Raw genomic sequence first — 23,692 nt, 5'->3', positions numbered from 1 at the left:
CATTGGCTCAACAGGTCCATCCTTGTTTACAGCTGTTGTGAACTTGGGCCACTCCTTCACAAATACCCCAATGCTGGAAATGTACATGCCCTAAGTCCCCAGTAAGTACACAGTGAAAACCCATTCACAGAACACAGTAAGAAACACAAAGTTTCGAGGGTTGAGTAAAAAGAGCACTGCTGCCGAAGAGTAGTAACATGAAAGTGCCAGGAAAACAGTGAAACAGCAGCAGCGCTGGAGAATAGTACTATTGCTGCACTTCCACCAGGAAGTATTAAAGTGACAGGTCTCAGTTGGGATCGAAAGATAGACACTCACACAAAGCTTAAAGAAGCACTTTCGTCACACCGTTGTATTACAACAGCAGCAGTAATAAAGTAACAAGCAGGAGTGCTGGCAGACACACTCACTGAAACATCACTAAAACTTCCAGCTGGTGAAACTACCATAGCAGCATTGCCATAGAGAACAGCTAAAGCAGCAGTGCTGCCAGCGGGTAACTACAGCACCATCACAGTCATAAAGTATTATTACAGCTGTAATGTTAAAGTTCTAAAACAGCGGTACTGCAAGAGGATCATTGTGGCAAAAATACATCTAATTAACATAGTAAATGCAGTGGTACCTATATTTATTATTATGTGTTCTATAGTAATAGCTAAGTGACGACTCTGTATGGCAGTAATATTGAGATGGTAACCCTGCTATCAAGTAGCGTTAGAGCTGCAGCCCTACAATCGAGTATTATTAATGTGACGCACTTTGCAGCTTTGTAGTTGTGCAGACAACCGCTCGTGCAGTCCATCTTGTGAGCGTCACTCTGCTAATACGGATTACAACTGTAATGTTAACATGTCTGTATGAAGGTATAGCGCCTAGTGCCGTCAGCAGCATTACTTATAGCAGTCCTCTCTCCTGCTGCCCGAGGGAGAAGAGGATGGTCAGGCGCATGTGGGTGTAGATGAGACTCAACATGTTGACCTTGGCTAAACTGCTAGCTGTGTCTAACACCTTCCCCGATCTCCAGGTATCGCTCTTTCGGGCCAGCTACTGACAGTAGCCCTGTGTGTGTGTGTGTGTGTGTGTGAGAGAGAGAGAGAGAGAGAGAGAGATTGTGCGCTTGCCTATCTCTCGAGTTCCAACTACTGTTTGGTGGTCACTGGCAACTTCCCCACCACAAGATTTCTCCTATAGCCCACCATGCAAACCATCCTCTCACTTCATACAGTTGTTAATCACCACTGATTTCAACAATGCCAACATTTAAGACTAACACTCTTACCTTCGTTGGAGAATCAGCAGTTTAGTGGCATATCCTTTTGTTTGTAGTGCATGCCCTGTGTTATGAAAGTTGATGATTTGTTGCCTTTTCCATTGTGTCTGTAAATTAACCTCCATAATTAAACATTAATCATATCCTTCCATACTACCTTGCCCACCTAGTCCTCATGACTGTCTTCCCCAGTAGCTGTTTGATGTAATCCATGTCATCATGTTATATGATTTACACATTAATTTCCTAGTCTCTCGTCATCAACAGGCAAGCGTGGGTGTGGGACTCTGTGTGGGTGTGGGGCTCTGTGTGAGTGGGACGCTCTGTGTGTGTCTGTGGCTCTGTGTGGCTCTGTGTATGTGTGTTTGGGGCTCTATGCGTGTGTGTGGGGCTGTGTGTGTGTGTGTGTGTGTGTGTGTGTGTGGGTCTGTATGTTTGTGCGTGGCATTTGGGAAAGATTAAGCTATTTGCATTGTAAATGACAATGCCATTTATTCATCTGTTTTCAAAACCAACACATAAATAAAAAAATTGTCATTTACAATGCCAATAGCTCTAACTTTTGCAAAGGCGAGACCGTTGCATTGTAAATGCTTGTTGTTGCTTTGTCTGCAAATTACATTAAGTGCCTGCAACGACTGAGATATTCATCCTGAAATGTTGTACTAAATTATGCCTTTGAGAACCACTTTTTTTGTAAATTCCAGCCAGGAGGAGGTGCAAAAACTTCTAGTCCCAGCAGAGGTGAGGCTATTAGGATCAGAATAGCTTTCAGGATACCCATTCACCAAAATCTTTTGGCAAAGGAGGATACAGAGGCTAGAGAAGAGGCAGGAATGTGGCTCCAACAGTAGTGCCTTTACCTTAAAAGAGTGATTGCCCTGTTAGGCCCCTCCCAACAACACAATGCCTCATAGGTCAGACAAAGACTTTTCCTTTCGCAATCTGAGAGGGTAGTCTCTGGCACATTGTGGCTCTCGCTAGTACAGCAGGGGTACTGTAATGCCTAATGTTCTACACCATACTGCCAAATATTCCACCTCAATGCCATGTCCTCGGCTACAACCAACTGTGCCTGCCAAAAGAAAAGAGCTGGCACTCCTCGCCAAAGATGCCAATAAGCTGGCGTCTCCACACTAGTGCGATGAAGGAGATTCCTCCCTGTATTTTAAAATCATCAAAAAAGCTAAGCCCTTAAGGCCAGTCCTGGTCCTAAGACATTTACATTTCTAAATCCTATTGAAGCACGTCCAAATAACCACCCTGTAGTGCATCATCCTGTTGCTTCAAAAAAGGGACTTCATGACCTAGATCGACCTAATTGACACATACTTCCACACTCAAATACATCTAGTCCACCACCGGTATCTCCGCATTGTGATTAGAGGACAATCCTACCAATTCAAAGTACTAACTTTCAGGATCGCTACTGCTTCACGCATGTTTACAACTCATATTGTGATGAGTCAAGGTCAACCAATCCTTGTCCTTCCCCTTGTCTGTCAATCTGGGAGTTCCACAAGGCTCCCCCCTCTCTCCCACCCTATTCAACATTTTCATGGAACCTCTCCAAGATACACTTCCACATGTATGATGACGACACCCAAATATACATTAAAATCCACTCGCTGGAAGACATCAAATCACTCAACACCACACTACAAAAACCCAAATTTAGCTGGCCGAAAACCACTTGAAACTTAACTCCCTCAAAATGGAATTCCTTGTAATCGCTCCCCCTAACAAAACTCACACTATCATAGACTAGAGGAAGCACCTAACAGCTCTCAATGGACAATCGCTCATAGTCGACTCAGCAAAATCTCTAGGGGTAACGCTGCACAGTAACCTTAAGATGCAGAAACACATCAGCACCTCAACAAAGGGAGACAACTTCCACCTAAAGACCCTGCGAAAACTGAAACCCTATCTGCCCGCCTTCGATTTCAAACAAGCAGTTCAAGCCCTAGTTATCCCCCGTTTGGAATAAGGAGCAGTAACCTTATGCGGACTCCCTAGGTCATCGACAGCCCCGCTAAGAGCCACGATCAACTCAGCTGCGAGACTCATCACAGGTTCTAAGAGAAATGCCCACATATCCCCAGACCTGAGAGCCCTCAACTGGCTACCGTTTGAAGCCAGAATTCATTTAAAATCGCTTATGTAACACACAAGGCCCTCTACCACAACGCCCCACAATACCTAGCTCAGAAACTGGTGCTCTCAGCGGGCACCAGAGCTTCCAGGAGTGGCAAGGCTATTCTCCTACAACCTCAACGATTTGCCAAGAAAAAAATGTATAACCGGTCCTTCTCCAGTATGGCTCCGAGGATATGGAACGCTTTGCCCAGTGAAACTAGAATGAACCCTTCCTCTGCCTCCTTCAAAAGAGAAGTGAAAGGTATCCTCATGGCTCAATTCACGTGAGCTCTATGTCTATTCACTGGACTGTATTACTTGCTTTTCTTTGCTCATATTCGTCCTTCTGTTTATCTTTGCTGTTTTGCGCTAGCTTTGCACTGCCTTCCCTTGATCTAGATTTATGTATAACTTACTTATTTTGTGGTTCACTATATCGTAATATATATACTGTATATATTCTACTTGTCATGTAAAGTGCTCTGATACTCGCAAGAGTCTTGTACGCGCTATATAAAACCTTCAAAAATAGAAATCTGTGCAGAAACGCCATTCATGACTTTCCATATCCAGACAACTGGCTGATAAAGACCAGCAACAGGGAGCAATGCCTAGCACACACTCATGCAGTATCCTTGCTCCACAAGCTAGGATTCATCATTAGTGGCAAAAAGTCCCAGCTGCAGCCTCAAAAGATCCAGCCCTTTTAGGGCTAGATCTTAAACACCCTCCCAACTGACTGCTATAACTCAGGAGATACAGCATTGGGCCATTCGAAACCAGGTTCTACTTCTAGCGGAACATCTCCCAGGTAAGGACAACAACTTTGTGGACCTTCTAACCAGGATGCATCAACAAAGTTCAAAAGTGGGAAATTAATCCCCAAGTCTTTCAACTGTACTTCTGCAAATGGGGCACCACTGGTCTATTCTACGCTTCACAAAACCCAAAGTCCATCAGCAATGCACTGTGGATGAGCTGGATAGTGATATTTACCTATGCCTTTCCTTCACTTCCTCTGACCCTGTTTGTGGTCATGAAAATGGGGCAAGTGTCAATGACCCTCATTCTAGTGGCACCAACGTGGACTAGACAACCCTGGTAGACAACACTGCTGGAAACGTCTGTGCACCCACAAGAAAAGCTTCCACTTAGGCCAGATCTTCTATCTCAGCAACAGGGTCCGCTAAAACCTCGAGACCTCAGGCTACTCAATCTAATTATCTGGTCTTAGAGTTTTTTACCTCAAACTACTGGAAGGGTTGTGCAAATCCTGCTTGAGGTGTGAAACCTGCTACATGTGTCTGCTACACAGTTAAGTGGAAAATATTTATCCACTACAGCAATCAACATGTAATTGGAGCGGAAGCTGAGTGAAAATGTACTGTAAATGGAGGGGAAAGGTAAACCTAATCTGAACATTCTAATTGATATTAGTACCTATTGTTAGTTGCACCTACGGAGAACAGGCTCAACAATCTCTGATTCTAAAGACGTAATTAGTTTTTGTAGCAAAGGAACTTGTATTTTTTCTAAAATTCTTTATTCTTAGTTACATACCTAAGTATTCTCTTGTTTGTTTTTCTATAGACAACCAGTATAGTCCTATATTTCACAGACTGTTTTGAATAAACACTTCCTTTTTTGGAAAAAAAAGACATTTTAAAGCTAGCGGCCTCAAAATAAAAATGTAATACAAAAAATAAATTTTGGGTAACGCGCTCTATGGTCCATTATATCCCACTTTCAAACAGAAGTATTCATGGCATGTCTGGCCTTACATAGAAGGAGGATAACCAGACTCCTCTCTGCATATGGTGGTGTTATGCACTCCAGCACATTCAATCACTGGAGAGTTAAAAGGCCCACAACCTCTTTCCTCAGCACTGAGGCAAAGGGTGCCATGTCTTCATCTAGCTATAGATCTATGTATTGGGAGTTCTTCAATTTATTATGTCACCTTCTGTCTGAGGCTTCTGCCTGCAAGATTGGTGTAACCAGCCTACATCTATCCATTCGCTCAGTCAGGAATCCATTCAAGGACTTACCAATTCATCAGCCACCCATTCTTACAACTATTCAACTACTAATTCATCTATGAGTTCTCTCGCAAATACGTATCCTTTAACCCAGTAATTAGGCACTCAGTCATCCAACTGTTGGTTTATTATCACATTCACTCACTTTCCCATCTACACATTTTTTCCGCAGACGTATTTTCGGTTGCTTGACAGAGGTCGGGTACATGTTTTCCTTACTTGATAGTTCCTTGTGTGTGGCTTACTTTAGAAGTCACACTGTTTTCTTTTTGACCTGTTCACCCTGTTCCAGCTGGTTTTAGTTTTCCCTTTTAAGTGGAGGCACTAAGCATCCTTGTGTCTACTACGGCCCCGCTCCTCTATTGTGGTCGCCTGCCCGACTTGGCTTCCTTTATGTATATGGACGCTTCCTGCTTGGTGACACCTTTGGCAAGGGAACGGGGGCCATGGGACTTCATTCCTTAGAAACAAGTCTGAAGCAGGAAGCGTTGATTGTGCAACAGTGAGCAGGCTGCTGCTAGCACTGCGGTGCCTACGATGGACTTGCTACGTCTCTTGAACAATGAGGTTGTAGAGGCTACTTTCAGGGCATGGGAGACGGGCGGTCCTCCTGCAAATGTTCCTTGCCCGGCTCTCTTGCCTGATTCTGTTGATCCTGATGAGGAGGATGGTATGAGGGGTCGCATTGTTCAGTGAGCTGAGCTCTCTGACTTATTTGCCCATGTCAGGGATAATTTGATGGCTGGCCTTTCCTCCAGGGCATAGTTCTGTCTGATGACCCCCTTCCTTCCGACCCAGTCGATAAGAAGGTGGAAGGTGCTGTGAAGCGGTCCTACGCCTCTTCCAACTTCTCAGTTCGGGCTACAGCCTATTCCAATGAAATGGTACAGTCCCTGTTGAAGGTTTTCCAAGCTCTGCCTCTTCAGTTGAATGATATGGTGGATGTTTCCTCTCTGTTGGCTCTCATTGTACTACACTTGCTGTACCTGTTGGACATTTCCTTTGATAATTTGTGTGCGGCTGCGGCGGCTTCAGTGGCTTCCATTGCGTCTTGTTGTCATATTTGGATGCGGACTTGGAAGATGGAGGCCTTACAGAAGTCTGTCCTGATCAAATTGCCATTTGAGGGTTCCAAAGTGTGTGGCCCCCAGCTGGAGGACTTGGTCAAACAGTCGGCAGAGAATCATAAAGGTATGAGCCTGGGTGATAGATGCTTTCTCCAACCCTTGGTCCCAGGGGCTCCTGTTTGCCTTCTCCCCTCTTCCTTGATTCCCAAGGACCTCCGAAAGATTCTGGTGGATCGGGCAGAGGTTCTTCTGGTTGTTCCTGAGTTTTCTCAGAAGCTTTAGTATCCCCTTCTCCTGGATTTGGTGGTGTGTCCCCCTTGGCAGTTTCCCCTGTATCTCTCTCCGCTACGAGCTCCTCTTCTTAGCACGTCTTCTCAGCTTCACCTCCAGCTGGGGGTTTGGCACTTGAAAGGTTGAGTTTGTTGGGTCAAGGTTGTTCTCCTGAGGTGACTCAGAGCATTTAGTTGTCTCGCAGACCTTCGACCCTTAGGTCTTTTGATCTGAATTTAAAAAACTGTGACTCCTGGTGTCATGGCAAAGGTCTATCTTATTTCTCCTGTGATCCTGTCAGGACGTTGGACTTTTTGGGAGATGGGTTTTTCATGGGTCTCGCTGTCTCCACTCTCTGTGCCCTGTGAGCTGACATCCTTGCCTTCCAGGGTTCTGCTGTGGCTTCTATCTCTCCCTTGGTGACTTGCCTTTTGTGAAGTTTTTTGCTTTAGCGGTGTTGACTGGTCCTTCTTTTGAAGTCCTGGTTTCTGTTGACCTTAAGGTTCTTTTTTTGGTGGCCATTTCCTCTGGTTGATGGGTTGGTGAGGTTGGGGCTTTGCTGGCTTCTTCCCCTTTCTTTTCTTTTTGCTATGACACTGTGATTTTGAATATTAGTCAATGTTTTCTGCCAGAGGTCTTATCTGCCTTATAACGTCAGGAGGATATTGTCCTTCCTGTTTTTTTTCCTGACCCGTCTTCTCCTGAGGAGGAGGTTCTCCATTCTCTAGATGTGGTAAGTGCTCTTCGCATCTATCTGGATCGTACCCGTGATTTTGGGAAGGTGGATTCCATATTTGTTACATACGGTGTCTCTGGGTAGGGTCTCAGGCCTTCCTTGTTCACTTTGACTCTGTGGTTAAAGAGTACTGTTCTTTTGTCCTCCGAGGCTGCTTACTGTCCTCTTCCTTTTTCTGTCCAGAGCTGATCTGCTGATCTACTCAGAAAGTTTCTTCTTACTGGGCCATGTGTAATGGTGCCTCATTATGTGATAGTTGTAATGCTGCTTCTTGGGCCTCTCCCCATACATTTGTTTCCCATTACCGTCTTCAGTTGAGGATGGTAGCTTTGACTGCTTTTGACACTCATGTTTTGTTTGCTGTACATGATTCTTGATTTGTGCTACTTTCTTTGTTATTAAAATGACCTGTTGGTTTGATGCATCCTTCTGGTTTTTGTGTTTCAATCACCATGTGCTTGGGTAAGGGCTCATTGTTAACCCCTTTGCCGCAGGGGAAATTCCTCCACGGAGTGGGGGAGGGGGAGCCATGCCGATGCGGTGCTCGTGACGAGCCCAGCTCGTCATGAGTCACAGTAGAGCTATGCTCATGACGAGCTGGTCTCGTCACAACTTCGCCCACTGATTAATTCTCCCGCACAGGCAGGGAATCAATCGCGCGTGGGCGGACCGCTACCGTTATAACGAGCCCAGTTCGTCATGAGCACAGCTCCACTGTGACTCATGACGAGCTGGGCTCGTCATGAGCATGGAAGGGGTTAAGGAATGGGACGAGAAGACAGATTAGGAGGTAATGCCCGGTAACTTACCAGCAATCTTCATTACTCCGAGTCCTGGTCTTACTGTTCTATTCCGGAGCCCTTCCCTCCCTCCCTGTTGTTGTTTCTGATTATTGTTTTGTGTTTTTCATTGGTATTTTCAGGATTGTCATGGTGACGCACTTCCACCTTTGTGCATGCCGGGTAGGTGGCGCCATAATGGGGAAAGTGCTTGACCTCTGCTAGGTAAAAGGTTTATGCAGAACAGACGAGCTGCTCATTGTTAAGAAATGGAAAGGGAAGACCAGGACTCGAAGTAATGACGATTACCGGTGAGTAACCGGGCATAAGTTCAGATCACTTATTTAACCGAAAAGAAAAACAGATTTTTAAACAGTCCAGGGCTTTAATGTAGTAAGTTGATACCCTTGGTCAGATAATGCATGGCATAGATATTCTTGACATAAGGAGAAATTAAGGTTTTTCATGAATTCTACTCTCTATATGAATCTGTTAGATGGAAAGAAAAAGGCATATTTAATGATTGTTTTATTTCCTTGTAGAGCTGAGTACCTTTGTTGTCTTAGTGAGATTTCTGAGATTGTATCCTATCATGCATATGCTGTGCAGCGCATTCGTTCCAATAAATTGTCACAGAAGTTGAAAATGCTGCGCAGAATCTTATTAACCGTGCTGCAGCACAGAGAGGGGCTGCTAATGCTGTTAGTAATATATGGCTTTTTTCATTCTTTTTAGCTTTTAAACAACAAGATGTTCCAGAAGTGTTTCTCCTGTTGCTAAATAAATTGGATGAGGAACTTTCGAATGGATCATACTTTAAGGAGGTAGGCAATGTCCTTTGCTGCAGTAGCCACTAGTGGTAACATGATAACAGAATATAAAGAGGAGGATTATTCTATACATTTCAGCTGAAAGACCGATGACTGTGGTGGAAGTGAAAGTAAAAAAACATTGGGCCTAATTCACTGAGGTAACTTACACTTTATAGTAAGTTTACCCTTTTGAGTATGATTACTAATATTCAGTATTCGCAAACTGCACTTTTGTAGTAACTTACACTTTTGTAGTAAGTCCAGAACTACACATGGCCAACTACGGGTTGCTTCTACACCTCCCCATAGAAAATAATGGAGACGTACTTACTACAATAGTGTAAATTAGTACAAAAGTGTAATTTGTGAATAGCATTTTGCTGTATGTTTTGTAGTACTACTCTAGTACTACAAAATGGACTACAGGATGCAGCTTATGAATCCGGTCCATGGTCTATTTCTCTACGTGCTGTAACACTACTCTAGCCAGTTTCAGCTTTTACTTTTCTTGTAGTCAATTATTACTGCCCTTTTTTGGCCCCCTGGTTCTGTGATTTCATAGCAAAATTCCTGGGAATATCATACACCATTTAACCGCACCAAACACATCAGCTTAGCCTCTCAACAGCCTCCTATTGTTGTTGAATGCTGGTCACGCCACCAAAGAATGCAGACATTGCTCAGAACCGGAGGAACTGGCAGAGCATGGCATCAAACGGAAAGCATGCTGTAACGCGAACGGTGGCTCCCAAAAAAAAAACCTATGTGAAGCAAGTTAGTGTCCAGACACTGATGGGGAGCCACAGAGTGGTTCAAGGCAGTAGAGTAGAAGCAATGAGATCGGCGTGGCAGAGGACAGCAAAGTGTGGTTTGGAGTCAAACCGTTCAGAGGCATAAGACCAAAGGGGACCTCTACAAGAACATGCAAAATGTCAGACCGGTACTACAGGGCTAGGAAAGTGAAGATACAAAGATTAATCCCTCTGAGAGAATGACTAGGGATATGATATAAGAAGGAAAAATACTAACAAACCCTTTGGAAATTTTAAGAAATTAAAAGTCCCAATCCAATGAAGAACTTTAGAAACTACACTCAAGCTGTCTCTAGAGTTTGGTCTACGCACATATTGGGGTAATCCAATTGATTAAAGGAGCCTGGTTTACCATCTACGATACCAAAGGGGATGATGGACGGAGCGCTTGAGCAAATCAAACACTCACCCCCAGTCAACTGATCTGGGTTTAATCCATCATCATTCTTTAGCTCATTCCACCATCCCAGTTCAGACATGGCCATATGCAAATCAGTCTGACCCTGTGCCTCATGGGAACAGTCCAGCCCGAACTGCCAAGCCATGTCTTCCCTGGACCGTAAACAAGCATCCTGGGACCGGTTTCTTGCTAATCAGCCGTCATCAGCCAGGCTAGCTTGAATCCAGTGGCAAAGTGAGCAAGGGACCCACGTCTGGGCATCCCCTGCCAACTAAGGGCGAACAAAGCGATACCAAAGGGGATGATGGACGTAGCGCTTGAGCAAATCAAAAACTCACCCCCAGTCAACTGATCTGGCTTTAATCCATTATCATTCTTTAGCTCACTCCACCACCCCAGTTCAGACATGGGCTTTTGCAAATCAGTCTGACCCTGTGCCTCATGGGAACAGTCCAGCCCGAACTGACAAGCCATGTCTTGCCTGGACCGGAAACAAGCATCCTGGGACCGGTTTCTGGCTAATCAGCCATCTTAAGCCAGGCTAGCTTGAATCCAGTGGCAAAGTGAGCAAGGGACCCACGTCTGGGCATGCACTGCCAACTTAGGGCAAACAAAGCGACACCAAAGGGGATGATGGACAGAGCGCTTGAGCAAATCAAACACTCACCCCCAGTCATGTGATCTGGGTTTAATCCATCATCATTCTTTAGCTAACTCCACCACCCCAGTTCAGACATGGCTATATGCAAATCAGTCTGACACTATGCCTCATGGGAATAGTCCAGCCCGAACTGCCAAGCCATGTCTTCCCTGGACCATAAACAAGCATCCTGGGACCGGTTTCTGGCTAATCAGTCGTCACCAGCCAGGCTAGCTTGAATCCAGTGGCAAAGTGAGCAAAGGACCCAAGTCTGGGCATACCCTGCCAACTTAGGGCGAACAAAGCAATACAACAGGGGATGATGGACGGAGCGCTTGAGCAAATCAAACACTCACCCCCAGTCAAATGATCTGGGTTTAATCACTACACCACTGGAGTCAAGCTATCCTGGCTGATGACGGCTAATAGCCAGAATCCGCTCCTAGGATGATTGATTCCGGTCCAGGGAAGACATGGCTTGGCAGTTCGGGCTGGACTGTTCCCATGAGGCACAAGGTCAAGACTGATTTGCACATGGCCATGTCTGAACTGGGGTGGCGTGGTGAGCAAAATAACGATGGATTAAACCCAGATCCGTGACTGGGGTGAATGTTTTGCCAATGTGCAACATTCCGTCCATCATCTTGTGTGTTTTGGTTTACCATCTAGACACAGTCAGGCTATTTAAGGAAGAAGAGATTACATTGATGAGGAGAGAGGGATACCCTATCTAAAGTAAGATACATCAAAAAAACATAACATGACTGTTTTGAAAATGTGTGAATGAAAATACTGAGCAATCATAATGCAAAGAGTTAATCGACTATCAAAGGTTAAACAAGGAATCATCCCAAAATTATTTGATAACCAAGGAAATCTAGGTAGAAATTGTGCCCGTTCTTTTCTTGTGGAATGAAGGAGTGCTATGCAATCTGCATGTAGCTGGCCTCTATGAAAATAATGATGTAACAACAACGAAAGAGGATCATCAAAATGTGAGGAGGCAAACCACTGAAATGGATAATGTCTTTAGGGGATTATAACGAGAACAAGCAACAGATTAGAAAATAGAATCAAAAACCCTGTGGAAACTTTAATAAATGAGTAAACCCAAGGCAATGTAGAGCATTAAACATTACACTCAAGCAGGCTTCAGAGATTCATTCATCAACACTCTGGCAGGCTTCAAGTGATAGATGGAGCCGGGCTTTTACTGTCTCCCCACAGTCAGGCAGTGTATAGTGAGACTAGTGAGTTGGGGGGCATGGCCGACTGCCGGGCATGGAAGACGTAAGCTAAGCGAGCTCCGTCTCCCGCCCTGACACTATGCCGAATATCCTATAAATCCTGGCATGCCGTTGTTTGCTTTTGGCCCCACAAGCGGCGGAACACTAGCAGAGTATGCAGGCGACCGGCTGAGTCTACAACACCCCGGTAATCCACGGAATGTGCCAGAAGCCCTGTGCGGCCTCGGAGGCTGTGAACTCAGGGCAGAGCTGCGAATCAGCCTCATGTGCGTGGGGATCAGGCGCCCCTGGTTGCACCCAGCCAGGTGGAAATGCATGTATTTTAGTGCTAGCGCAGAGGGAGGCATACAGTGCCGTTTGCCGAGCTGCCCGGACTTTTTCTCCTTTTATCTCCGGCGGGGAGTCTAATCCCACTGCGACGATCCTGCCTCGGAGTTATGGTTCAAGATGGCGGCCATCGGCGAATTACTCCATAACAGTGAGTTGAACAACTGTGCCTGGTTTGCTGGTGTGCACAGCGGGTGCGGAGGGGTATATGAGTGGACACTGGCAGTCCCCCCCCCCCCCCATGCCTGCAGTGAGCGCCCCGGAGGGCGCTTTACCACGACGGCTGCCTGCGGAGCCAGAGCGTTTGGGCCGGCGCACAGCTTGAGATCTGCCTGACTCACATGCGGTGACTGCGTTGGAGACTGGGCGCGCTCTCAGCGCTCCCTTTCGATCCATCCCTCCTTAACACTGGCGATGACTGGCGGGGCCTGGGCTAAACAGCTATGTGAATTCCCCCAGCGGCGGGGTGAGTGTGTGATGGCACGGCAGAAAGGCATCCCTCCGTGAGCTGCACGTAAGTAGAGAAGGAGCTGTTGTGTTGCTGCTTTCCCCCCGTGCTCCAACGCACGCCAACCCTTCTATACTGTTGGGCGCGGCCTACGCTGCTGGCCCGTGACTCACCCAGTTGGAGAGGACAATACTAGCCGTATATACGGCCTGGGGCGACGGCTCGGTACCCCTCGCGCTTGGACACTCTGCAGCAGAGACGAGGGGGAGCCCGGAGAGGCACCATGGGGCGCCCCAAAACCAAGCCATCGGATGCCACGACAGACAGCGCGACGCAATCCTCTACCACTGGCGACCCCTTCAATCCTTCGGATAACGAGGTTATCCACCCCACGGGAGCGGACCCCCATGCTGCTGAATTGGACTTGATACTAAAAGAAATCCGGGATTCCAGGATGGCGCTGGAAACTCGCATGGACACGATGTCAACGGGCCTTACTCTTCTGCAAACCGACCACAAAAAGCTGGCTGAAAAGGTCAAATCAAACAAGCTAGCCTTAGACAATCCTATCCCACAACAAACTCTACACTCCACGCACCTCGAGGACTTCAAACACCAGCTCCGTGGACTGCAGGATAGGGTGGAGGACGCGGAGGGGAGGTCCCGGCACAATAATGTTCGTATTTTGGGCATTCCAGAGCGCAGTGAGGGGTCCAATCCCACACAGTTTGTGGAAGACTGGCTCAGAGACAAGGTGGCCACAACGGGACTTACACCTCTTTACAGTGTGGAGAGAGCACACCGAGTGCCGCCTAGGCCACCCCGGCCGGGTGCGCCCCCCCCGCCCGCTGATAGCGCGCATTCTGAACTACAGGGATCGTGACACCGTTCTGAGGGCTGCCCGAGAGAATGCGCCAGTGAAATTTGAAAATAGAACTGTCTCAATCTACCCAGATTTCACACCAGCGGTCCAGAGGGCTAGAGCGACATTTCTGGAGGTAAAGAAAAGTTTGCGCGACCGCGGTCTACAGTATGCCCTGCTCTTTCCAGTACACCTAAAGATGATCTATAATCAAAAATCATACTTCTTTGAGACTCCTGAAGAAGCGGCAGAATGGGTCACGGTCACTCTTGCACCGGTTCTCTCTCAGGACCCGCTCTTGCTGACCCATCCGAGCACCACTTCAGCGCGGCGGGCGTGCAAGGGCCGGGACGTGACCTTTGGCGGATCTCCTCGACACTAGCCCCAACGTTGGAGCAAGTCAGCACCAGTCAAGAAAATGTGCTACTCACAGCGGCTGCCTTGGCAGCCCATGATGCTCAGACTGTCAACCAGGTGGAACACATATCGGACACTAACACAGTGTGTTCAGAGTCGGACACCAGCCAACCACTATTTCCCTCAGTCACGGCGCAGATGGCGAACGCCTTTTGACATTTGATGGAGTTGCCTTGTGGTGGTAAAGTATACAACAGTGTCTGATGTGGGGTCTTGATGTTAAGACGTGCCGATACGGCCCTGGGTGCACAAGCTTCCTGGGGCACAGTTCTAATGCTATGTAGGAGTGTTTGTTCTAGTGCAGACCCCCCCGAGCGACTTCGTGTTTTTTTTTTACTTTTGTTGCCCATGTTGGGCTGTTTGTTTTGGTTTGGTCCTCTATAGTTCTGGAAGGGGAACCTCGCATTGGGGTGTTAATGGGGGTTTATGTACTCAGATCCCTTACTATATTCTGCAATAGGGCCTTCACCATGGGTTCTACTCCTACACGATGTTGTTCCTATGGCGACGTCACCTAATGCATATACTCTTTTTACATGGAATGTGCGTGGGCTGAGCTCTATCCATAAGAGGCACAGAGTCTTGGCTCAACTTACTAGGAGGAGAGTCTCAATTGCATGTTTACAGGAGACACACCTTGCTGGGAACGAAGCGACTAAACTACAAAAGAAATAGCGTGGGCCACTTATTTGCTACCAAATATTCAGCTTTCTTGAGGGGGGGCGGCGATATGGGTGAGGAATACGGTTCCATTTACAATGTTGGAACAAAAAATAGATAGTAATGGCAGATATGTTCTACTACATGGTTTACTAGACGGGAGACACGTGGTGCTGGGATGTATATATGCACCCAACACTGAACAAGACAAATACTTAGCTGCACTCAGCGCAGTGCTGTCTGACTGGGCTGGCTACCAATGGATACTGGGTGGGGATTTTAATGCTGTGCTAGACATTGCCTTGGATAGAAACCACCCTCCTCTACACACAACTGAGAGTAGGAAACAAGCGGAAGCGCTCTATGGTTGGGCGCAGGGCTGGGAACTGCGGGAAGCCTGGAGAGCAAAACACATGGGACACAGGGAATACACTTTTTACTCCCCACCACATGGATTGCATACTCGAATAGACCGTTTTCTGTGCTCTACCACACTGATGGACTCCGTCACTTCAGCACTCCACATGGGGAAGACCCTGTCGGATCACAACCCGGTAGAGCTGAAGTTACAAAGGTGTAAGATACCGACACCGATCCTCACGTGGAGATTACAACCAGACATGTTGGAAGACCAGGTCTTCCGGGCAGCCCTGACAGAAGCAATAAAGCACTATTTTGAGGTGAATGTGGGTACTACTAGCTCCCGGCAGATAGAGTGGGACGCCTTTAAGCCAACAGTGCGGGGACCAGCCATCAGTACTAGAGTTGGGGTAAGGCAGGCTATCATTGATCGACTTAAGGGAGTAGAGGATAGACTGGCTGCACTGGGAGGTGAGGCAGCAGGAACACACGGAAAGTAGCTGTGGGTCAAACAAACACACTCTATCGACTAGAAATGTACCTGACTGAGGAGAATGTGACACTAGATCAGCTGGATACTTTCCGTTAGTGAAAAATACCCATCAGTTTACGACCGATACCGCCCTTGTCATCATCTGGGATCCTTCTCACCAGGAAGGGTAATAGCTCGTGCCCATTCAAACATTGATTTTGGTTGTAGAAATGGGTATCCCAGTGAGCTGAAAATATATGGGCAAGTGGAAGTAACTATACAGCAGTGCATGAAAAGATGTGAGGAAAATAGTGAATAAAGCTAAAATTGGAGAGAAAAGAGGAAAATTTGTTTAATTAGTACCTCAAGTTCAAGTTCAAGTTCAAAAATTTGTATAGAGCACTACTCACCCAGCGGGTCTCAAGGCGCTTGAGGGAGGGAGGTGAATTTACTTATCGAATATCCAGGTTTTTAGTTGCTTTCTGAAAGAGAGGGGGTTCTGAGTGAGGCGCAGGTGGGTGGGGAGAGAATTCCAGGTTTTACCCGCTAATTAGGAGAAGGATCTTCCCCCATGGTGGATCTGTGGATGCGCGGGATAGCGGCGAGGGCTTGATTGGACGATCGTAGTTGGCGGGAGGGGGTGTAGAAGGATAGACGCGTGTTGAGTCATTCGGGTCCTAGGTTGTAGAGGGCTTTGTGTGCGTGGGTGAGGAGACGGAACATTATTCTCTTGTTGACAGGGAGCCAATGGAGGTCTTTCAGGTGGTCGGAAATGTGAGCTTGCCGAGGGATGTCCAAAATTAGCCTGGCTGAGGCGTTTTGGATGCGATGGAGTTTTTTCTGTAGTTTGGCTGTGGTTCCGGCGTAAAGGGTGTTGCCGTAATCCAATCGGCTTGTGACCAGTGCGTGGGTGACTGTCTTTCTTGTTTCGGTGGGGATCCAACGGAAGATTTTTTTGAGCATTCGTAGGATGTTGAAGCAAGATGATGAGACGGCGTTGACTTGTCTGGTCATCGAGAGGGAGGTGTCTAGGATGAAGCCCAGGTTACGTGCGTGGTCCGTAGGTATGGGTGCGGTTCCGAGGGCCAGTGGCCACCATGAGTTGTCCCAGGCAGAGGGGGATGTTCCTAAGATGAGGACTTCTGTTTTGTCCGAGTTTAGTTTTAAACGGCTGTTCTTCATCCACTCGGCTACTTCTTTCATTCCTTCGTGTAGGTTGGTTTTGGCGGTGTTTGGGTCTTTTGTGAGGGAGAGGATCAGCTGGGTGTCGTCTGCGTAGGAGATGATGTTGAGGTTGTCTTGGCGCGCGATGGATGCGAGGGGACTCATGTATACGTTGAAGAGGGTGGGGTTGAGTGATGATCCTTGTGGTACGCCGCAGATGACTTCGGTGGCCTCTGATTTGAAAGGGGGAAGGCGGACTCTCTGGGTTCTTCCGGTGAGGAACGATATGATCCAGTCCAATGCCTTTCCTTGTACTCCGATGTTGCTGAGGCGTTGTATGAGGGTGCTATGACAGACTGTGTCGAAGGCTGCGGAGAGGTCAAGTAAGATGAGAGCAACTGTGTCTCCGTTGTCCAGTAGTGTTCGGATGTCATCTGTTGCTGCGATGAGGGCGGTTTCGGTGCTGTGTTTGGCTCGGAAGCCTGATTGAGAGGAGTCGAGGGATTTGTTGGATTCGAGGAAGGCGGCGAGCTGACTGTTGACAGCTTTCTCAATGACTTTGGCGGGGAATGGGAGGAGCGAGATGGGGCGGTAGTTCTTAAGTTTGGTTGGGTCAGCCGTGGGTTTCTTCAGAAGGGTGCTGAGTTCGGCATGTTTCCAGTTTTCTGGGAAGGTGGCGGAGTTGAGGGAGCAGTTGATGACGTCTCGGAGATGGGGTGCGATGATGGAGTCTACTTTGTTGAAGATGTGGTGGGGACAAGGGTCGGTTGGCGATCCTGAATGGATGGAATTCATCAGGCGGATGGTGTCTTCAGTGGTGATTGGGTTCCAGGCGCGAAGGTTGTTAGAGGGGGGTTTTGGTTCGGGGGTGGGTGGAGTGGGCTGGTCTTCGGACAGGTTTTGAAAGCTGCTCTGCTCTCTGCTTCCAAGATAAATACACCTGGGGACAAGTCAGTATAGGATTTCCGCCTATATACCCAAAAGCAACACTCACAAGCAGATAGATCTGGACCACTGCTCGCTCGCTTGGTACGCAACACCCCTGCTCCCACCCCTATAACACACATACATTACAGCGCTGGGGGAGAGGTCAATACACAACTGGACATTAACACCTCATTCAAAGACTATTATGCACTCCTTTACGTCCCTCCTCCATTGTAGACTGCAGATCCTTTTGCCTAATTCTTTGATGGTATATGCAAGACCCAACTAACACAGGCTCAGCAGGATGACCGTCCCATAACGGGTGCAGAAATCCGAAAGGCCATTAAGGCCATGCCCCGAAACAAGGAAGCCACAGGTTCCCGGCTGAGTTTTACACCACGTTTGCTGACCTACTGGTACCCCATCTGCAAACCCACTACCATGAATCTCTCTCATGTAACAGTTTACCGCACACCACACTGCAGGCACTAGTGGTCTGGCTGTTGAAACCAGGCAGGAACGCACTGCACATCCCTAATTACAAACCCTTGTCCCTTCTTAATACAGACTACAAAATCCTCAGCCGTCTGTTGGCCACCCGACTGAACCAATTTATCCCCCTACTTATACACCCGGACCAGTGTGGCTTTGTGCCAGGCCGAAGTACTGCCCTTAATATCAGGAGCTTGCATCAGGTTATGCTGGGCACATGCTCATCGGGCAGTAAGGAAAGATGCATCACCTTTGACCTTAGACAAGCATTCGACCCGCTGAGATGGGATTACATGTTTCGTGCCCTAGCGTGCTTCGGCACTTCTCAAAAAAACGTACATGTAAGTGCCATCTATACCTAAAGTAATAACAAAAACACACTTGACCTCTCACGTTCAAAAGTCATAAAGGAACTGTCCGGACCTTATTCCCTTATCACGACCTGTACTTCTACATACCTTGCGCAGGGATTCCAAGTATTTCGGGTCTTCTCCTCACACGGTTTTCCGAATTTCTGCCATAGCGTGCAGAGGAGGATCGTCTCTTTACTCGCTCTATATGCGCGGTGACATCACACGCAATGGGTCCAACCAAAATAGAAAACGGACTCCTGTTCAAAGCTGTAGCGGCAACACTAACAAAAGACTCCAAGGGATAGTCAAGGAGACCGTCCCCGTGGGATCGGGAGCGGACACTACGCAAGTACATGAATCCGAGATTACTGATCCAACAACTGGAAGAGGGAACCACAATGGTTTCCACCATATGCATTCCACAAACTAAATCCCAAATACGAATCCACTAACCAAGGAAATATTTCAACCTGCGAAACTAAAATTAATCTAACAAACACAAAGGGAAGGAGGACACGAAAAATTATACGAACAAAACATGAGAAGGAACCTACGTACAAGGGAGTCAATCCACTGTGATCCACACACCAAGAAAGAAATCAAAAGAAAAATAGTTATATACCCTAAATGTGTGAGCCATAGGCAAAAAAGAGGAAGCTACATAAAAGAAAATCAATCCACTGTAATTCACTCACCGGGAAAGAAATCAAAATAAATATAATGATATACCCATAGAAGTGTAAGCCATAGGACACTGCATATACACGCCTGGACTTATATTCTTATACTTACATATTGTCGCAATTCACTAGGTAAGTGAATATATTGATAAAGGAGAACCTGTGAATGCACAAATCAAAACAATGTGCCACATTCTATATCAAAAACCTGTACACTTCAGTTTCCAAAGGAACATCCTGTAGAACCCAGCTGCTTGCCTTCCACAAAGAATAAATACCCTGGACCTGTTGGATCGGAACTTGGGCAGGGCACTCACAACACTTAAGTCTCAAGTCCAGTTCTGGACTTCCTTACCTTTGTCAATAGCCAGTAGAGTGGCCATCACGAAAATGGTAATGCTACCAAGGTTGATATATTTTTTTAGTAACCTCCCACTGCCTATACCCACAAAGACCTTTAAACTAATGAATACCCTATTGGCAGACCTTATATGGGGCACGGGACGACATCGTATCAGTCTAGCAAAACTGCAATTACCCACCACCCAGGGTGGTATGGGGGTCCCGGATCTGAGGGCATATAGCTATGCATGTCAACTACAGTGGCTTGCGTATTGGTTAGCGGGTCGGCATCTTCACGAACTGGATTTGACAGATAGGGACAAAAAAAAGGACTTATTCATAGATTACTACTGCCCCATGCTCCCATATTACCAGTCTTACCGCACTTACTTCGGTTGGCGATTGGCTATTAGCGCAGCGCTCTGAGATATATTGGCTAAACAACGCCATATGCCCCTCCAATACCTTTACTCGGTGTACCCACTAGATCGGGTATGCTCTCAAACCGTGCAATTCAGGCATGGTTAGGGGCCTGTGTCACGTCACTGGGGGATTTTCTTAATGCCATCCTGTGCAGGCTCATAGCACTTCTGCCACATTGTTCCTCCTACACACTCATATCACCCACTATATTCGCAACACAAGGGAACCCACTGGAGCTGAGCCACCCACGAACGCACTCCTCACGATGCAGTACATGATGGTAAAATGGCTGACTCACGGGATCAGGAGCGAGAAAAAGCTCTCCTTGCTGGTAACACGCAATAAATGGGAGGGGGATATCGGCCGCCCGTTCTCGGACAAAGAATGGAACAGGATCCTGTAATTCCCCAAAAAAGTCTTGCGTAACCCTAAATTTAAGTTCATACAGCCCATGATGCTCCATAGAGCGTACTTGACCCAGCGACGCCTGCACGCTATGTTTCCAGGCACGACGGATGAATGCCCGCGATGTCGGGTGCCACAGACGGGCTTACTGCACATGTTATGGTCCTGTCCTAAACTGGGACATTGCTGGGAAAAGTTTGTGTCAGTCTTGCGACGGTGGATTCCCTCAAATATTGCATCCTGGGATTGGGCCCCCGTGCTAAGAAAGGGAATCCCACCTCACCTTTTGTTAATCTTGCGCTTCTCCTGGCCAAACAAACGGTGACCACCCGCTGGAAATTGACTAGACCCCCATCCCCAATGGACTGGCGTGCCGAGGTACTTCGCTGGTGGGAGCAGAGGGAGCAGAGTTAAGCAGGGAGGAATACAGGGGACTGAGACAAACACCTATTTCATTGGAGTGGCACGCACTACTGAATGATTTTGCTTCACTGGATGTTGGTGACTGAAGAGCGCACCCCACCTTAGAGTGCGGGTTACATGGAGTAAGTTTGAGCCGGCGACGCACGCCTCTGATTCCATACCATGCAACGGCCCGGTATTTATTCTGGAATTGCATTGCTGTGATATAAATGCCCGGAATATATCTTTGGACAGGGCACAAGTCCTAAAAAAAGAAGTGGGGGGACTCTCCAAGTTAGGCGTGGTCACAGGAGTTGACATCACGACATGAAGTGACATCACGACAGGAAGTGACATCACAACAGGAAGTGACATCATGACAGGTGTGAGCAGGACAAATGCAAGGCAGGGAGATCTGTTGAATAGGATGGCTCCCATCTCTCCCTCTGTCCGCACCATCTCTCCCTCCGCCTGCACCATCTCTCCCTCCGCCTGCACCATCTCTCCCTCTGCCTGCACCATCTCTCCCTCTGCCTGCACCATCTCTCCCTCTGCCTGCACCATCTCCCCCTCTGCCTGCACCATCTCCCCCTCCCACTCCGCCTGCACCAGCTCTCCCTCTGCCTGCACCAGCTCTCCCTCTGCCTGCACCATCTCTCCCTCTGCCTGCACCATCTCTCCCTCTGCCTGCACCATTTCCACTCTATCTGCACCATTTCCACTCTGCCTGCACCATCTCTCCCTCTGTCTGCACCATCTCTCCCTCTGTCCACACCATCTCCCCTCTGCCTGCACCATCTCCCCTCTGCCTGCACCATCTCCCCTCTGCCTGCACCATCTCCCCTCTGCCTGCAACATCTCTCCCTCTGTCCACACCATCTCCCCTCTGCCTGCACCATCTCCCCTCTGCCTGCACCATCTCCCCTCTGCCTGCACCAGCTCTCCCTTTGCCTGCACCATCTCTCCCTCTGCCTGCACCATCTCTCCCTCTGCCTGCACCATTTCCACTCTATCTGCACCATTTCCACTCTGCCTGCACCATCTCTCCCTCTGTCTGCACCATCTCTCCCTCTGTCCACACCATCTCCCCTCTGCCTGCACCATCTCCCCTCTGCCTGCACCATCTCCCCTCTGCCTGCACCATCTCCCCTCTGCCTGCAACATCTCCCCTCTGCCTGCTCCGTCTCCCCTCCGCCTGCACCGTCTCACCCCATGCCTGCACCATCTCATCCCATGCCTGCACCATCTCATCCCCTGCTGCACCATTTCTCCCTCTGTCTGCACCATCTCTCCCTCTGTCCACACCATCTCCCCTCTGCCTGCACCATCTCCCCTCTGCCTGCACCATCTCCCCTCTGCCTGCAACATCTGCCCTCTGCCTGTTCCGTCTCCCCTCCGCCTGCACTGTCTCACCCCCTGCCTGCACCGTCTCATCCCATGCCTGCACCATCTCTCCCTCTGCCTGCACCATATCTCCCTCTGCCTGCACCATTTCCACTCTGCCTGCACCATTTCCACTCTGCCTGCACCATCTCTCCCTCTGTCTGCACCATCTCTCCCTCTGTCCGCACCATCTCCCCTCTGCCTGCACCATCTCCCCTCTGCCTGCACCATCTCCCCTCTGCCTGCACCATCTCCCCTCTGCCTGCAACATCTGCCCTCTGCCTGCTCCGTCTCCCCTCTGCCTGCACCGTCTCACCCCCTGCCTGCACCATCTCATCCCATGCCTGCACCATCTCATCCCCTGCCTGCACCATCTCTCCCTCTGGCTGCACCGTCTCCCTCTCAGCCTGCATCATCTCCTTCTCTGCTTGCACCATCCACCCCCTCCGCCTGCACCTCCCTCCCCGCTGCTCTTTTAACCCTTTCCTCGTCACCTTCTCCCCCCCCATGGTTTCTCCCACAGTTTTTGGCTCTTCTCAAAGTGACTGAAATAAACTCATGAAATGCGCTTTGAATTTGTGCACGCAAATTTGCGCCTACCCCGCTCCTACCCCGCTTCGATGTGCTGAGTATCGGAGCCTTTTTTTAATACTTTTGTATGATTCAACTGAACCTCCATTGTCTAGGGCAGGCGTGGCAAACAGGGTGAGGCCTTTTTTCGTTCCTCCTGCCATCCTGCACACTCTGTGACCTACCTGCATTTGGCCCATCATAGCGCTGTCCAAAGAAATCAAATGGTCTTTTCAGTGCTTCTCATATTACCATCTGCAATAATGCAGGACAAGCCTCGCAACATATATACACGGATGATTCAAAAGGTTCCAAAAATTAACTGCAAATGTGACTTTTTACGAAACTATGAAAGTTCTTACCATTAGAGATTGGGCCAATCTTGACTTTGTGTTCACTGAATGTGGTGTTCCTCAAACGCCCACATGCACTCGGAACATGAACACGACCAAGATCGCATCTCCGAGCAAAAAGAATAGCGAGCAGAAGGTCTGTGTCTTGTCTTCTCCTATCAGATTCCTTCTGACAGTGGTGGGTTTTTGGATACCGAGGCAGTTGCCTCATTACTCTATATTCATTTAGAATTTTTTAGTCGCTGTTTAGGTTGCCTTATTGATGTGTGACCCTTTGTCACAGTTGAGGTTGTATCACATGGTCAGCTCAGTGATGGGCCGCGGGTAGCGGTCAGTTGAGTTTGCAAAATTGTCAGCATGTTTCCTCAGAGAGTATCGTCTTTGTCTATCAAGTACCTTCGGATAGTTTTGATTTTCGGGTGCCTGCCGCGGCGATTA

The 23,692-nt window shown here is 48.1% G+C and overlaps 1 protein-coding gene across 1 annotated transcript in view; it reads left to right on the top strand.

Moving 5' to 3' along the window:
• Positions 1-23,692, top strand: part of LOC147683273 (uncharacterized) — a 1,451,334-nt gene that overhangs the window by 697,258 nt on the left and 730,384 nt on the right. Inside the window, exon 13 of the mRNA XM_086943731.1 lies at positions 9,039-9,127. Coding sequence (XP_086799857.1) covers positions 9,039-9,127 — 89 coding nt within the window. The remainder of the gene's footprint in view (positions 1-9,038; positions 9,128-23,692) is intronic.

This window comes from Lissotriton vulgaris, chromosome 11 (genome assembly GCF_964263255.1).
Source record: "Lissotriton vulgaris chromosome 11, aLisVul1.2, whole genome shotgun sequence".
In the NCBI taxonomy this organism is placed as follows: Eukaryota; Metazoa; Chordata; class Amphibia; order Caudata; family Salamandridae; genus Lissotriton; species Lissotriton vulgaris.
This window is presented reverse-complemented; position numbering and strand designations above follow the sequence as displayed.